General features: G+C 38.1%; 1 protein-coding gene and 1 long non-coding RNA gene across 6 annotated transcripts in view; one reads left to right on the plus strand and one right to left on the minus strand.

The window, feature by feature from the left end:
* GRIA1 (glutamate ionotropic receptor AMPA type subunit 1) overlaps positions 1 to 15,943 on the plus strand; it is a 462,487-nt gene that overhangs the window by 442,352 nt on the left and 4,192 nt on the right. For 2 of the 4 annotated variants that reach the window (XM_073621138.1, XM_073621140.1), the window contains exon 14: positions 2,502 to 2,616. In XM_073621138.1, the coding sequence (XP_073477239.1) occupies positions 2,502 to 2,616 (115 nt within the window). Of the gene's footprint in view, positions 1 to 2,501; positions 2,617 to 3,848; positions 3,964 to 15,943 lie in introns of all 4 variants that reach the window. The other 2 variants (XM_073621139.1, XM_073621141.1) reach the window with 1 other exon arrangement.
* The window catches only part of LOC141132571 (uncharacterized), a 130,579-nt gene that overhangs the window by 10,490 nt on the left and 104,146 nt on the right, over positions 1 to 15,943 (minus strand). The gene's annotated exons all lie outside the window — the stretch shown is intronic.

Here is a 15,943-nt window from a genome sequence, read left to right on the forward strand (position 1 = left end):
AGTCATGTGTATTTATTCATAAGTAATGGGGAGGGGTAGAGCTGAGAACTTCAGGTACAGATTCCACCACTGAGGTTCCTAAAATATCTAATCAGTCATATGGGGGTTCTACTTGCCAGCTTTCACCTATTACGGTGATGATACCTTAAGGTGTACTGTTAGCCACGCTCCAGCTGTAATATCAATGTATGCACAAAATATCAATTGAATTTAAATGCATTTGTTAGTGAACACATTGACATGGTAATATTTACATTCTGGGATTTGTAATTTCCTGTTTTCATAACTTTGCAATAAATTGGTCCTGTTAGAGAAAACTTACACAGGACTCATGTAAGTATATGTCTCAAAAAAAAATATTCTATCTAAAATTGAATTGTTTTGCAGTAGAGTGAAAACTTCTTTTTAACTGCCTTTATATTCTTATAATGCTTTTTTGATAGAATACCATGCTTTTTATTGCTTCCTTTCTTTCTACAAGAAAAAGAACTGCTGCTCCAGGTGTATAAAGATAAGGCTGATTGGAGTATCTTGCTGCCTCCATGGGAAACTTGGAAAGAAGAAAGAAATGGCTGCACATCCAGAACTTCCGATTGCCTTTTATTTTGTTTCACAAAGATAACACCAAAGACACCAAACTGTGGTCACGTAGCAGCCAGTGTTAATTTAGTCGACTAAAATGACTAAAACATTTTAGTCGAATAAAATGACTAAAAAAATTTTAGTCGACTAAATGAATACTATTTTAGTCAACTAAAATACAACTAAAACAATTGAGATGACTAAAATACGACTAAAACTCAAAGCCATTTTAGTCGACTAAAATGTACTGGAGATTTAGTCGACTAAATATGACTAAAACAATTGCAGAAGACTAAAATGGGACTAAAACTAAAATGCCATTTTAGTCCTAAGACTAAAATTAACACTGGTAGCCGCGTTTCACACATACATCTTGCGTTTAACTTAAGCGCAAGATGTATGTGTGAAACGCGGCTACGTGACCACAATTTGGTGTCTTTGGTGTTATCTTTGTGAAACAAAATAAAAGGCAATCAGAAGTTCTGGATGTGCAGCCATTTCTTTCTTCTTTCCAAGTTTCCTTTCTTTCTTAATGACTCTTCCTCCCTCCCTTCTTCCCGATTTTAACTTTATCTTTGCTTTTCCCTTCCTTCTTTTTTTTTTACTTCCTTCCCCTGAACATATTAAACATATATGTTGAACTTTTGCCCAAAATTCATCTATACCAAATAGAGTGAAGGTTTCTTTTAATTTGCCACTATTTGTACTATGCTTGCATGCTTTTGGATACCTAGCTTTCTTATAGTAGCTCTATTTCCTTTCCTCCCTACCTTATTCCCATCTGTTTATCTCCTTCATTTATATTTTTTTTGCATCCTTTCCTTTTTGTTCCTCCTTCTCCTTTTAGTTTAATTTGAACCACAAAATATCAGTGCCCCTTTCCTGCTTCGTGAGTTTCTTCCTTTTTTCCTTTCTTGCCTTCCTCCTTCTATTGAACATATACTTTAGACAAGTTTATACCAATACACATTCTTCACTCTATTCTTTCTATCTCTGCTTTCTCCCTTTCCTCATTTTTGTTAATATTAAATATATACTATGAACCAAATTATGTTAGCACCCCTTCCTTTTGGAAGTGCAGTCCCTGTGTCCCTGTAGATCTGAGGGGGACACGCAAGGAAAAAAAACAGCATTTTTGCTTGTACATGATTGGATGATAAAATCAGCAGAGCTTCCCCTCATTTCAGATCTTCCCCTCAGATCTAAAGCGACTGCACTTCCAAGTTCACTTGCAGTGCACTTTTACTGCAAAGTGGATTTGCCTTTAGTAAATCGACCCCATTGTATATTTATTGCTCCAGGCTCTTTTATTTCAGGATTGCACAGTTTATAGTTCTAGCCATCCCCTTGATGCCACAGGCAGGAATCAACCTTGTCTCTGGTTATAAAATGTGTTGTGATTAGGGTTACGAGTTCAGCTATGTAAATCAGGACATTTACTAAACACAAAGTGCATTGCTTTGTTGCATTCATTCCTATGCATGTTGCATGCGTGCTTAAGTAAAATACATGAACATGAACGATATATATGACGGCCATGAAGCCATGTAGCATGTACATTCCATATATGCCTGATTTTATATATTTGAGGCCGTAAAAGAGTATGATTTGCTTGACTGAAGAAAGAAGCCATTTTGCTCAGTGGCTATTGTTGCACAGAGTAATGTTTTTCCTTTAAAACACTGACGTTTTTACCAATCTACGAATTTTCTTGTACCTTGTAAAACTCAATAAAATATTTGACAAGAAACACTGACGTTTTTGGGCCCACCTGCACCATGGTGATGGAGCTGAAACAAGGATAGGGACACGTGGTCTAGGATGAAACTTGCAGCTGGTTCACCTATCCTTTGTCTCATGACCTCATGAGTGATTTCTCAAGCTGTAACTTATCGAGTGTTATCTATTCATTTTTAAAGAAATCCAGTAAACCTGGCAGTATTAAAACTGAACGAGCAGGGGCTTTTGGACAAATTGAAAAACAAATGGTGGTACGACAAGGGAGAATGCGGCAGCGGGGGAGGTGATTCCAAGGTCAGCCCCAGTAAGAACAAACTAGTGGGTAACAAAACAGCATGATAGTAACCAGCAGCTGCCTAAAACGCAGTATATGCCAAGGCCCCGGTGACATTTGACCAAATTTAGAGACAAATCCAAAAACTTCTCATTTTAAAATTGCATGAGATTGTATCAAAAAACTTGAATAGGAACATGACACAACTAATCTAAAACAATACACTTATACTTTGCTGTTAAACAGAAATCAGAAATAATAAGCAGTACAAAAGTTATATTCATTTTTATACAAGATATACGCAACACTCATTTTTTGTTCCTAAAAAAAGTAAGCCATCTTATTAATTGGCATTTTTCTAAATCATAGTTACACAAAATTAATTTCTAATTTTTTTTTTTTAAAGGAAATGTAATATATATACAGAAAACTTAAAATATATGCTAATGTCTTATGCAGAATGCAAGAGGATATATAACAATTGGTACATGTATGCCTATTTTTATACAATAAGCTTAAAAAAAAACAAGCAATCTTGTAATTTTAATGTTTTTAAAATTATAGTCATACAAAATGTATTTTGCATAACTATAAATGTATTTTATAAATGTATTTTATGAAATATCAAGCTCATTTCTGTAATTACATTTATTGTTATATATAGAACACTTAAAAAAAATGTCAATGTGTTAATCAGAATGCATGAGGTCATAATTAAATATCTATAGAGTTGCAAATTGAATGTATTCTGATATTTAAACAATTTTAAATATTGAAACAAGTTGACTCTTAAAAACACAAAATGAAAAAGACAATAAGCAAAATAGTTTATATATTTTGTATTATTTACTTTTATGTAAGCACTTGAATGTAGTGCTAACACAGGCATTAGCCAGTAAAGGAGCTAGCCATATCTCCACACTGCATGATATACATGGTAGCTTTAATCCTTCTTGATAAGCATACAAAATAAGACACCGGGTGCAAGGGAATGACTTGTCCGTAAACAATGAATCGGTGTTGCTGGTTACTCAAAGTGATATTGTTAATACTCGTCTGGCTTGGCTGGAAGAGAAGGTTAATAAAGGATGAAGGGATGGGAGGGGGGAGCTTGATTGAGTATTGAATCGTATCACTTTGCCATGGTTCTCACATATACGTCAATGAATGCCTCAATGAAATGTTGCTATGCTACTGAATAACATAAAATAACATTGGTGATGTTATTTATGTTATTTCCCATGGTTTGAAGAGGTGCTGTAAACCTAGCGGTATTGAAACTCAGTGAGCAAGGCGTCTTAGACAAGCTGAAAAGCAAATGGTGGTACGATAAAGGGGAATGTGGAAGCAAAGACTCCGGAAGTAAGGTTAGTCATGCCCATAACAGAGTTCCCGGCAATAAACACATGATGCTGCAGGGGCCTTTTGATTGGTTATCACAGTTTTCTTGTCATACATGATCTTGCTGCAGCAGGTTTTTTGCAGGTTCACAACAACTTAATGTGTATTAAAAAAAATAAAATAACCAATAACCCATTAAACCGGAAAAAATATATTCTTGTATAATAAACTAAGCTAAAATATGTCTCAACATAAAGCTAAAGGTTAAGGGTTTTAAAAAAGTAAAAAAACCTGCACATATACATATAAACAATAGCCATTAAAAGATCTCAGTATATTTTTGTTAAAAAAAAGGATCATTGTTTTCAGCCATTTCAGCTTTTGTTGGCCATTACAGCTCAAGACAATGTTGATTATGGCAAAAAAAACAATCACTATAGCTTAATAAATGTTAACCTTATTTTCTTTCAGCTCTGTTGGAGCAAAGGAAAAACCAATGTAATGACATATTAACAAATATGCCGCTTGAAAAAAAAAAATACAATTTCAAATTGATTCATTTAATAATAAGGTCTTCCTTCATTACAAGAAGTAAGCAACTGCCACATCGAAATTGCAAACATACTCTAAAAAAATATAAAATAGATGGGTAAATAGAATAGAACTAGATAGATAGATAGATAGATAGATAGATAGATAGATAGATAGATAGATAGATAGATAGATAGATAGATAGATAGATAGATAGATAGATAGACTGGTACTAGATACCTACTTACATGCACACAAAAACATGGTTCCACATCTCACTGTATTTATAAAAAATGTACTCTTGTACGTTTTGAAAAAAAATGTCTCAGAAATGTGAAGAAATAAATGAGGATAGAACATAATTCAGTATTTAGAAGTATTATACAGTATTATTATTACTGTAAGAATATTACTACAATCAGGTTTAACATGGCTAATGCTGACCGCAAATGTTACAACCTGATTGCAAAATCACCTTTAGATTTACTAACAAATTGTAAAATGAGATTTTTTTGGGGGGCTGGAAAACATTTGTTTGCTTAAAATGTATGTCTGGGAAATATTAAAAAAAAAAGTATTCATGGAACACAGGCATTCAATTCCATTGAACAGCCAGACTTTTCTCTTGTCAGATGTCACTATAACATTCTTCCCAAAACGGAGATCCACTAATACTAACTACCTTTTCAGAATGTCCCTAGGGCCAATTTATAGCGATTAAGTGTTTGATGGAGCTATAAAACTCTTTTATTGAATACTTAAAATGACAAAAAGTCCATTTAAATTGTTTTATGGCAGGTAACCCTGTTCTCAAGCTCTGCTCCCATCTAATTAAAATGCACATGTCTCTGACCTTACTGGGGAACTTTGTGCAATCATAATAAACATGTAATGGTTTTCATACAGGTCCACTTTTCCAACAAGGTATTGGTGATTGGTTGTTTTAACTATCCACTTGTTCTGATTGGTTCCTGTGTCAGAAAATATGTTCTCTAATTAGTAGTAGAGCTTGACAAAAGGGGTTACTCCAGAACATTGCTTTACGTAAATGCCATAAATGATTTTGGGCATATTTATAAAGCAGTAAATCTGGCATTCACTAAACATTCACTGCAGGTGAATGTTCGAGGCACATGTGTTCTAAATAACAGTGATTGATTCGCCATAAGTGAATGTTTGGTGGCCAATATATATAATGATAATGCTGGCCACTTCAGGAATGGGTTTTTACTACAATCCAGATTTATCCTTACTTTCTGTCCTGGTGCCAGTGGTTCCTCCAGGGGGAAATGAAGATAAATCTACAACAGCAGCACAGACCGAAATACAAATATTTTTTAACATAGAGTAGGTGAAGGTTAGAACCCCTTATTAGATTTTAATTTGCTGCATGGTCCTGTTTCAGAAATTTCCTTACATCCTGTTTGGTAAAACCATTGTCACTGAGACAGGAAACAAGCAGAAAAACTCTCTCTCAGGGCTCTTTAATAGAGGTGGTCGTGGTTGGTGCAAACAAGGCTTTAACTCATCCCGCGGCTGCCCACCTAAATTCTAACATTACAGATGTGACTGTGCACATGCCAGGGGCTGTGATGCTTTGCTTTGGGGTAATAACAATTTTTATTCATTTTTAGTTTATCAGCGCTCGAGTGTTCCAAACAGTAGTCCCACAGCATCTAGATGAATATACAATGCCCCCTGGTGGGGGGCAAGGTCTTCCCCTTTAAACTCGGTGCTCTCTCAATTAGGGATCCCACAGTCAATTCCAGATACTATTAAAGATATCTGTTCATGCATGGGACATACCAGCTACTTACCAGATAGTAGTAGTAGTAGCGGTGCTCACTACCTTTATGTGTGTGGATTGTTCACGACTTTATTGCACTATTATACATTTGTTTTCTGGGGATTACGCGTGAGAATTGAAGATTGAAGTCTCTTCACTGCATCTGAACACCACAAACTAAAAACACTATTTTAATTCATTTTTAATATTCAAAGCAAACTCCCCCATCCATCAATGAGTCCATGCTTTATTTTGTTGAGAAATCACTTTGAAAAACACCCCCTAGCATTTCTGGCTGGGGCCATCTTGAGTAAGGGAAAATGATTCATGTAGCATTTACTTCCTGGAATCCATCTGTACTCAGCTCAAGCATGCATGCAAGAGGGTGTACTTAACTGAGAAAACCCCTCCTCCTTTCTTCCCCTCCTGAAGACTCCTGGGATGTATGACATTGTTTGCCTAAGCAAGAAACCAAAAAGTTTCCTTCCCCCGCAGCCTTCTGGGGCAATTCACAAGTCCCAGAAGACTGTAGCCCATTCACAGAGCACAATGCGCTTCGCCATGAGCAATAGGAGACCGGTTTTCCTCAGTCAAGATAGTGCCGCCAGCACCCGATAGACGATTGAAGAATTGGATCGGGTGAGGACACCGCTGGATGCCTGGACAGGTGAGTGCCCTAATATTAAAAGTCAGCAGCTACAGTATTTGTAGCTGCTGACTTTAAATTTTTGGGGGAGAGCCTGGAGCTCCTCTTTAAAGATTATGAATTTGGTAAGAATGTAAGAGGGGATTAAAAAAGACTCAAGTCACATGGTGTTGCATGGCAGGGTACAACTTACACATGTGAGCACAATTAGTTAATATTTTGCTTTATTTACTGTGGGCATACTACACTATATGATTTTTTTATTTTCCGGGGATTTATATGACAACATCTGGGGAAGAAGGGACTCAACAGTCAGTGGCGTCACTAGGGTTGGTGTCACCCGGTGCCGAAAAAATTGGTGTCACTCCCTCCTCCACCATCTACCTCAGTACAGACCCCCCTCCACTAACTACAGACCCCACTCCATCAATATAGCCCCTCTCCCTCAGTACAGACCCCCTTCCATCAATATAGACCCCCCACTAAGTACAGACTCCCCTCCCTCAGTACAGACCCCCCTCCATCAGTACAGACCCCCGCTCAGTGCAGACCCCCCTTCCTCAGTATGAACCCCCCACTAAGTACTGACCCCCTCCCTCAGTACAGACTCCCCTCCCTTATTGCAGACCCCCCATCAGTACAGACACCCTCCCTCAGTGCAGAGTCTGCAGACCCCCTCCATCAGTATCAACCTCCCACCTCAATGCAGACCCCCCATCAGTACATACACCCCCCCCTCAGTGCTGACCCCCATGAGTATGGAATCCCCCTCTCAGTGCAGACCCCCCATTAGTATAGAATCCCCCCTCAGTGCAGACTTCCCCATCAGTATAGAATCCCCCCTCAGTGCAGACCCCCATCAGTATAAAATCCCCCCTCAGTGCCAACCCCCATTAGTATAGAACCCCCCTCAGTGCAAACCCCCATCAGTATAAAATCCCCCCTCAGTGCCAACCCCCATTAGTATAGAATCCCCCCTCAGTGCAGAGCCCCCATTAGTATAGAATCCCCCCTCAGTGCAGACCCCCCATTAATATAGAATCCCCCCTCAGTGCAGAGCCCCCATTAGTATAGAATCCCCCCTCAGTGTAGAGCCCCCATTAGTATAGAATCCCCCCTCATTGCAGAGCCCCCATTAGTATAGAATCCCCCCTCAGTGCAGAGCCCCCCATTAGTATAGAATCCCCCCTCAGTGCAGACCTCCCATTAGTATAGAATCCCCACTCAGTGCAGAGCCCCCATTAGTATAGAATCCCCCCTCAGTGCAGAGCCCCCATTAGTATAGAATCCCCCCTCAGTGCAGAGCCCCCATTAGTATAGAATCCCCCCTCAGTGCAGAGCCCCCATTAGTATAGAATCCCCCCTCAGTGCAGAGCCCCCATTTGTATAGAATCCCCCCTCAGTGCAGACCTTCCATTAGTATAGAATCCCCCCTCAGTGCAGAGCCCCCATTAGTATAGAATCCCCCCTCAGTGCAGACCCCCTTTATCTACATAAAGTTTACAGACCTCAGAACAGCACGGACGATACACACAGCCGTGTGTGTCCCTCGGGCTCCTCCTCCTCTTGTGTGGATGTAAACAGAGAGGAGGGGGAGGCGGCTTCAGTCCGCTGCGCTGAGGGACACAGCACAAGACCTGAGGCACAGATCAGGTCAGCGGGCAGTGTTAGAGGTGCATGCCGCTACCTACGGGTGTCACCCCTCTGGCGGGTGTCATCCAGGTGCGAACCGCACCCCCCGCACCCACCTAACAACGCCACTGTCAACAGTGAAGACACAGAGTTTTGAAAAATTCTTTATTAGACCCATTTTTGTCCTGTGGGTCAATAAATCTTTAATAGTTGCTGGAGTTGATTGTGGGATCCTTAATACGGCTAGCGCTGGGTTTAAAAAGGAGAAAAACATGACAATTTTTACTTGTCTTGCAGCACAGGTGTGCGGAGCCTATTGCATTAGGGTGTACACCCCAAAGCTCAAACACACATCACGCCTTTCTCTGCAGCCTCAACTGCACTGGACAGTGAATGAACAGGATAGTGCTCTGTGCTGAGCGGTTTCCTGTTCCTTCACAAACTGAAGCATAGTAAACACAATTTCCTATGTTTCAGTTATGAATGAACACAATGAGTGAGTTCACTATGTTCATTTAGAAAAGGAAGGGGCCGGTAAAATTACATATTTACTAGTCCCTTCCCCCACTCTACATTCTGAAACATCCCCCGCAGGAGTCGGGGGAGGAGGGAAGCCAGCAGTACTGCAGGGGGGGCACAATACGGGGGGAAGCCCAAGCAATAGTAGGGGGAATTGGCACCGCACCAGTGATTAGGGTGTGCACAGTTTGATAGGCTGCCTCACCTGTCAAACTCGCCCATTGAGGCCAATGGGAGCACTCTGCAAGCATGAGTAAAAAACACATGGCTGGTGGTTGTGGTGGAGTATTTTATTACAAAAAAAACAGACATCCAGAAGGCAGCAGATTCACCTCCTGAATGCCTGGCAGCCACTGTTCTACCACCTCCTAAAAACCGATCTGTTGCAGATTGCTTTCAGAGTGCAGGATAGCAGTACCCCCACCAACATCACACCAACACACAAACTAAAAAGAATAAAACATTTTAGCAGCACGTTTCAAAATCCTTGACTAGGAATAAGACTTGCCAAATATTACCTAGTGAAGATTGAAGACAATTTTGATTCTGCCATTTGATCTGATATTGCTTGTTGTCAGGCCTGTATGCTGAGCCCAGAACAAGTATGCAGATCAGGAGATTCTAAGAAAAGACAGAAATCCTTATCCTCATACTTGCTCCAGATATATGACCTTAAGTATTGAATCAACATGATCATCATTACAGCCAGGCACCAGGTCAACAGTGGTAGTCTCCGGGTTTCTCTCATGACAGGTGCCCTTTAATAGCAATTAAGGTTCTTCAGTTGGTGGCCACAGCATTTCCCTGTCTTCCTATTTACACTCCATATTATGCGGACATCTGGTATGCAATCTGCTGCAATGTACTCAGTTCCTTTTTACAGTCAGTTGCCAAACCAATGATGTTCACAGAGACAATGCAAGCATTGGACTTGGGGACAGCTTGTTAATAAACGAGGTTTGGAGGAGAACCAGTAACACTAGCAGACTAACAGCACAGCAACACTGCCATGAACGGTGCCTACCAAGAGAATAATAGAAGCCTTTAATCAAGAGAGTGATGTCTATCACTTATTTTACCATTCTCTTGTTGCTTTTAAAATTGTGTCTATATATATTAAAGACTGCTTTGCAAAAGAACCAAACATAACCAAAAGATTTGCTCTTACTTCCTTCTTAGTAACCAGCCCAGAAATTGAGAGTTAATGCAGACAGTAGTTTAAATATGATAGATAATTTAACCCTTCCCCACTTAATCCAAAACTAAAAGAACAAAGTTTTAATGAAAGGTTAACTAGACCAATAAAGAAAAGAGTAACCTATTGTGGCCTACTAGTCATTAGATGTGGTGACTTCATTAATGTATTTTTTAGGCTAAAAGCTTTTTCTGCAAGAACAGAAAATACATGTTGATCCTGACAGTAATGCAGCATCCTGTTACTTCCTGTGAGCAAACAGAAAGCAAAATGATCATATTTTTCTTAAGTAAATTACTAATCCCATCATGCCTTATGTAATGCAGATGAGCAGAGGCAGACATGTTTGTTGTTTGGCCTGTGTGACAACCATGACTTTCTCTATAGATACGATAAAGTGAGTGCTTGAAGCCACCCAGAGGCAGAATGTGTGTTATTTGCAGGATTACCAAGGGTTAAAAGGTTGAAAAAAGAAAATGACTGCAACCACCACATCTACTGACTGTTAAGATGCAATAAAATAAATTTTGGACTTTGGGTTTAAATATGCTTTAACCACTTCAGCTCCGGAAGGTTTTACCCACTTCCTAACCAGGCCATTTTTTTGCGATATGGCACTGCATTGTTTTTACTGACAATTGCGCGCGCAAAATCACGTACAGGTATGTGATTTTGCACAGCCATGACGCTCTGCTGCAGTATATATGCAGTGGGCGGTCTGGAAGCAGTTAATGGAGGCATTTTGTAAATTAACAAAAAAAGGCCAGGCTGCATAATGTTAATATATCAATACTACACACACATTGAAATACATTTCCCTTAAAAGAGAACCCATGCCCAGATCATTCACACAAATGCATTTACATATTTTGAACAAGTAGCAAAAAGACGCTACAACAAGCCCCCATTCATTTCTGTATCTATAAGTATTGTGGGGAATTTAGTTCACAGCGCAGGCAATGAAAGCTTGACAGTCCTCTACTGTAAACAAACAGCAGGTGTTTCTAAGCTGTTAGAAACCAACTGCAACTCAGTTTTAGAGCCTTTGTTGTTATCTATGAAGAGCTTTGAGAAGGAAACACTTGATACTAAAAGAAACTAGAAAATTCAGGGATAGCTTCTTTTTTCTGATTATTAAGAATATGCAAATAAAATAGTCTGGGCACAGGTGAGAGTTACATGAACTGCATTCAACATTCTACATATTACATTGCCATCCATTTTAGAAGTTGATCAATATAAAATTCAAATTTTTTCTTTAGAAAACCATAAAGGAAAAATAATTTCATTTTCAGTAGCACTGAAATATGAGGCATATAGTATCACTAAACTCAACATGGATCAATAGTTTACAGTATGAATATGGAAGTAGCACACAAAGGGGATTATGTATCTAAAACACAGTAAATAAAAAAGTTCTTGCTGCCCATAGCAACCAAATGGCTTTAGTACGCCGCATTTATGACATGAGTTCCTAAATGGCATCCAAACATGAAACATGCTAATTTTAAGTAGCAAACTATGGATGAGTAACTTTTTTCTTTTGCTTAGGTTTAATTATATAATTTATCATGTAATATCTGTAACTCCTAAATTCTATAAAAAAAACAAACTCAGCAAAATAAGAATATTTTAATCATTCCTTCACAGTTTTATTTATTTTTTTATGTTTCTTCTAACTTTACAATTTTTTTTTTCATTACTTTCAGTCTGTAGGAATGGATTTTGCTGCATTAGATATAGTTATATGCTTAAAGTTTATGTTTAGCCAAAATGTTTTTTTGTAGGGAAAAGTTAGAAATCATTATGCATATTGTGCCAAGCTGGGTCACTGTTTATGCAATACAGATATTTCCTGCAGTTTAGTTTTAAAGTTGTTTCTCTTCTCAACGTGTCCTTTGAAAGGAAATTGATAGCATTTATCTGATGAGAACACACTAAGTGTTATTGCTCTAAAGTTTATCTTTACATGCTTCCTGCTTCACTAATAAATTATGTATTCAATAAATAGACTTTGAGGTTGCACTAATGAGTATCTGTCAGCTGAACACCTGCAACAAAGAATGTATCATACAAACAGTATTTTTTTTCAATCCCTGTCAAATTTTTAAAAGCAGCTCAATTTGAGATAATAATTGAGATAATAAAAAACAATGTATCATATGCAGTAAAATCCACTTCTGGGGATCATTTGAAAGAGGCAGAACTACGGTTAAAAAAGAAAAGTATGATAAGTCTAATTTATTTTTATTACAGTTTGATCCCTCCCGGAGACATAGTAAATGTGGTACTATATCCCATCTTCCTACGTGCCATGGAGGGCCAGCTGTATGGTGGGATGGGGTGGCCCTCCCCTGACAGCTGTCCAACAACAAAGCTAGCAAGGAGATGGCTGCATTGATAGCCAGCACCTATATCTGGCTCCAAGCGCCTTGCCAGGACAAGCACCAGCAAGAAAAATGCAGAGAGAGGGGGTGGTCAACCTTCTGCAGCCTGCGGGATACTACATGTACTTTGTCCCCTGTGGGGAACACTGTAATAAAATAAGAAATGAGACTCCTTCTTTAATGCTTACACTTTTCAACCACAAAAAGATGAAAAGGAGGCATTCTTGAGTAACAGCACACACCTTCCAAAGTTAAACTAGTTGTACAAAGAAAAAAGAAAAAGTAGAGCACCCCCAATAATTTTGTAATTTTGCCCTTCATTTTTTTTTAGCAAAGTTTACTTTTTGATAAATTAACTGGTAATCCTGACAGTCACTCTAAATTACTAGTTCTTGAGGGCAATGATTCTCCAGTCTTTGTAGCATTGCCACCATAGTGTGCATACTCCCATCTTATCACATTTAAGCCAAATCTACTCATGACTTACAAGATCCATAGATCTTGTTTACCCTAGCTTTATATGTCACAGGAAGTAATGCCTGGGGGGTAGATCTTATATCTTGTTTGACCGTGACTCTTCCAGGGAGCCTTACTGTCATAATACAGCATGCTAGACCATGTGCATAGCAAGGAGAGGGAAATTGGTCACAGGCCTGCGGAACTAGAATTAAAAAGGTATTGCAGAGGTTTTTTTTAATTGCATTTTTAATGTAAATTAATTGTTAGTGATGTGTCCTATTCTGATAGGGTAAATTTATAAGGGCTTACAATTGCTTTAACGGTTGAGCATAAACAATCAAATATGTAAGACAAAAATGTTAAGATACTTAGATTTTAAGAACAGCACCATACAGCATAAAATATTTCATAATAGTATGCACATTTAGAATGTTTACAGATTCTCTGTATTTGCCCATGAAGGGCAAAGTAACAGGTTCACATTAATAGTGTCCTACCATCAGCTGCACTTATTTACTTATTCTTTATTCCCCCATCACTCTGTTGTGCCAGTGGAAGCAAACAAAAATTTCCAAACGGAACTTCTAGTTATGGGGGAGGATGTGACTCATTCCACTCCTATTTGACAGTGCTGGTACTTTGAGATTCAGGCACCCAGAGATTTAAAATGTGTTACTATATATTTAGCTTCAATTTAAAATGGCACACCACACTATGGACATTAAGTTGTTTACATATTTTAACAAGCAGCTAAATAGAAAAACAATCCTCCACTGCCCTTTGTAGCTACAGGCTCTGTGGATACATTTATCCTCAAATTTCACAATACAGGCAGTCCCCGAGTTACGAACTTCCAACTTGTGAACGACTCCTATTTACGAACGGGAGGCGGCGTGACGTTCTGCGCATGCGCGGCCACTTTTCGGCGGCGGGCACTGAAATCATATTTCATCGCCTCATGTTTTCTCTTGTAGTGTGGACCCATGCTCCTTAGCTGCAGACACTGTGGTGCAATTCATCCTCAAAAATCACAATAACAGGGACTCTGAAGTCTGGTTGCAATCAGTTTCTGAACAGTATGCATACTGTTTGTTTACATTAGAAGGCTGACAGGCTGCCATGTCCCTGCTACCAGTGAAAATAAGGAAAGAGGTGCTTCTATTGTGAACGTTATGCATCATTTTCTCCACAGTACCTGCAACTACAGAGATCAGGGATTTAAAGCTCTTTTACTGCTCTCCAAAAGTCTGGAAATACTTTAATGTCCATAATATGGGTGTATGTGCACTGTAGCTAAGGTTTAAATTGTATTTTGAATGGTTTTCCTGTTAAATCAGAGTGCATTATACTGAATGCAAGGGACTAGTTAGTATCATAATCATATAGGAATGTAAAAGTTGCTGAGAACCCATTTCTGAGATCAATTTAAGTTTTCTGCCTTTTGCAAATGACCCATTTTTCCTTTAGCTTATATTTAGTGGACTGGACAATTATGCAATCTTTTCTTTATTAATTCACAACATCAAAACTAGCCGGTACAATTAAATTTTTATCATTTCTATTTGTTTATTTTTTTTTTATCATTTAGATATTTTATTCCATACTATTTTTTTTATAACTGAAGATTCAGAATGCTTTTCATCTCTTCAGGTTTTAAGCAGTTGTATGAAGATAATGAACCCAAAGCCTATTCAAAAGGACTCTTCAAAGCAATCAATATATTTCCTAATATTTCTCTAATATAGACAATAACCTAAAAAATTCCACTTATTGAAAATAATAAAGACCTTCTATATAGTCAACAAATCATAATTTAATGAAAAAATAAATAGCTCACCTGCACATTTAATATTAAGTCAAATGCAATCACTAGACTTTTCTATAAGACTTTGCTACATTGTTCCTCGTCAAGTTAAGGCCCTGAAAATAGAAGTTGAAGGATTATAATTTTTTTTTACTCCACATTATTGCAACGTTTGGGGTGCATGCTTAAACTGTGGAGGGAGGTGGGTTTTGGAGTTGTATAATGTCATAGATTTAGTTTGGGGGTGAAAAGGGGTGGTGCGAAAGGTCTTGGTAGCGTCTGGTAGACACCAAGCTTTTTTGAAGTGTTGCCAGTCTCTCCATTTAAATCAAAAATGTTAAACTGTTTTGAGATCTACCCAGTCAATGTTTGATTCCTATGTCACCTTTTAAACTTCATGGCAAATTTTAAGCTGATTTTTAAGATATGTGGAAAACTTTGTAGAAAATAACGATGTTATTTGAGGATGAGAATATAAAATGCAAATATCAATAATCTGTAATGAATAGAACTTGAAATTGATAGAAGAGAAGTAAATTATACCTGGCCATCTAATGCATATTGGCACCTCTACAACCAAATAAAAGGTAAAGTAAAGAAGGTGCAAGAATTAGAAGGAAGTTGGAATTGCTAATGAGGATAGTGGAAAAAGACAGGGACTAGAAGATGATAGACAGGAGATAAATAGAAGTTGAAAAAGAGATGACAATAAAAGGTGGGGAAAAAAAGAAAGGACATTGCAAAAGAAGTCATCAACTAGCAAATGAGATTGAAATCAGCCATGTATAAGAAAAGAATGGAAGAAAGAATAGAGTGAAATAATTTTGAATGAGGTGAGAAGAATGCTGGTTAGGAATGGGGAGAGACTGTAGAATCACTGGAAGGACAGGAAAAAAAAACATAAGAGAGCAATAACAAACATAGAGGCACCCAGTAGATTAAAGTCACTGGTACCTTACTGCTTTAAATATTTTTGATTTCCAAATGCTTCTTAAATTTTAAAAAAAATGTATGAAGCTGTCTTTTTTTTCTTTGCTGCTTCATTCA

The sequence above is a fragment of the Aquarana catesbeiana genome, linkage group LG03 (genome assembly GCF_042186555.1).
Source record: "Aquarana catesbeiana isolate 2022-GZ linkage group LG03, ASM4218655v1, whole genome shotgun sequence".
NCBI lineage: Eukaryota > Metazoa > Chordata > Amphibia > Anura > Ranidae > Aquarana > Aquarana catesbeiana.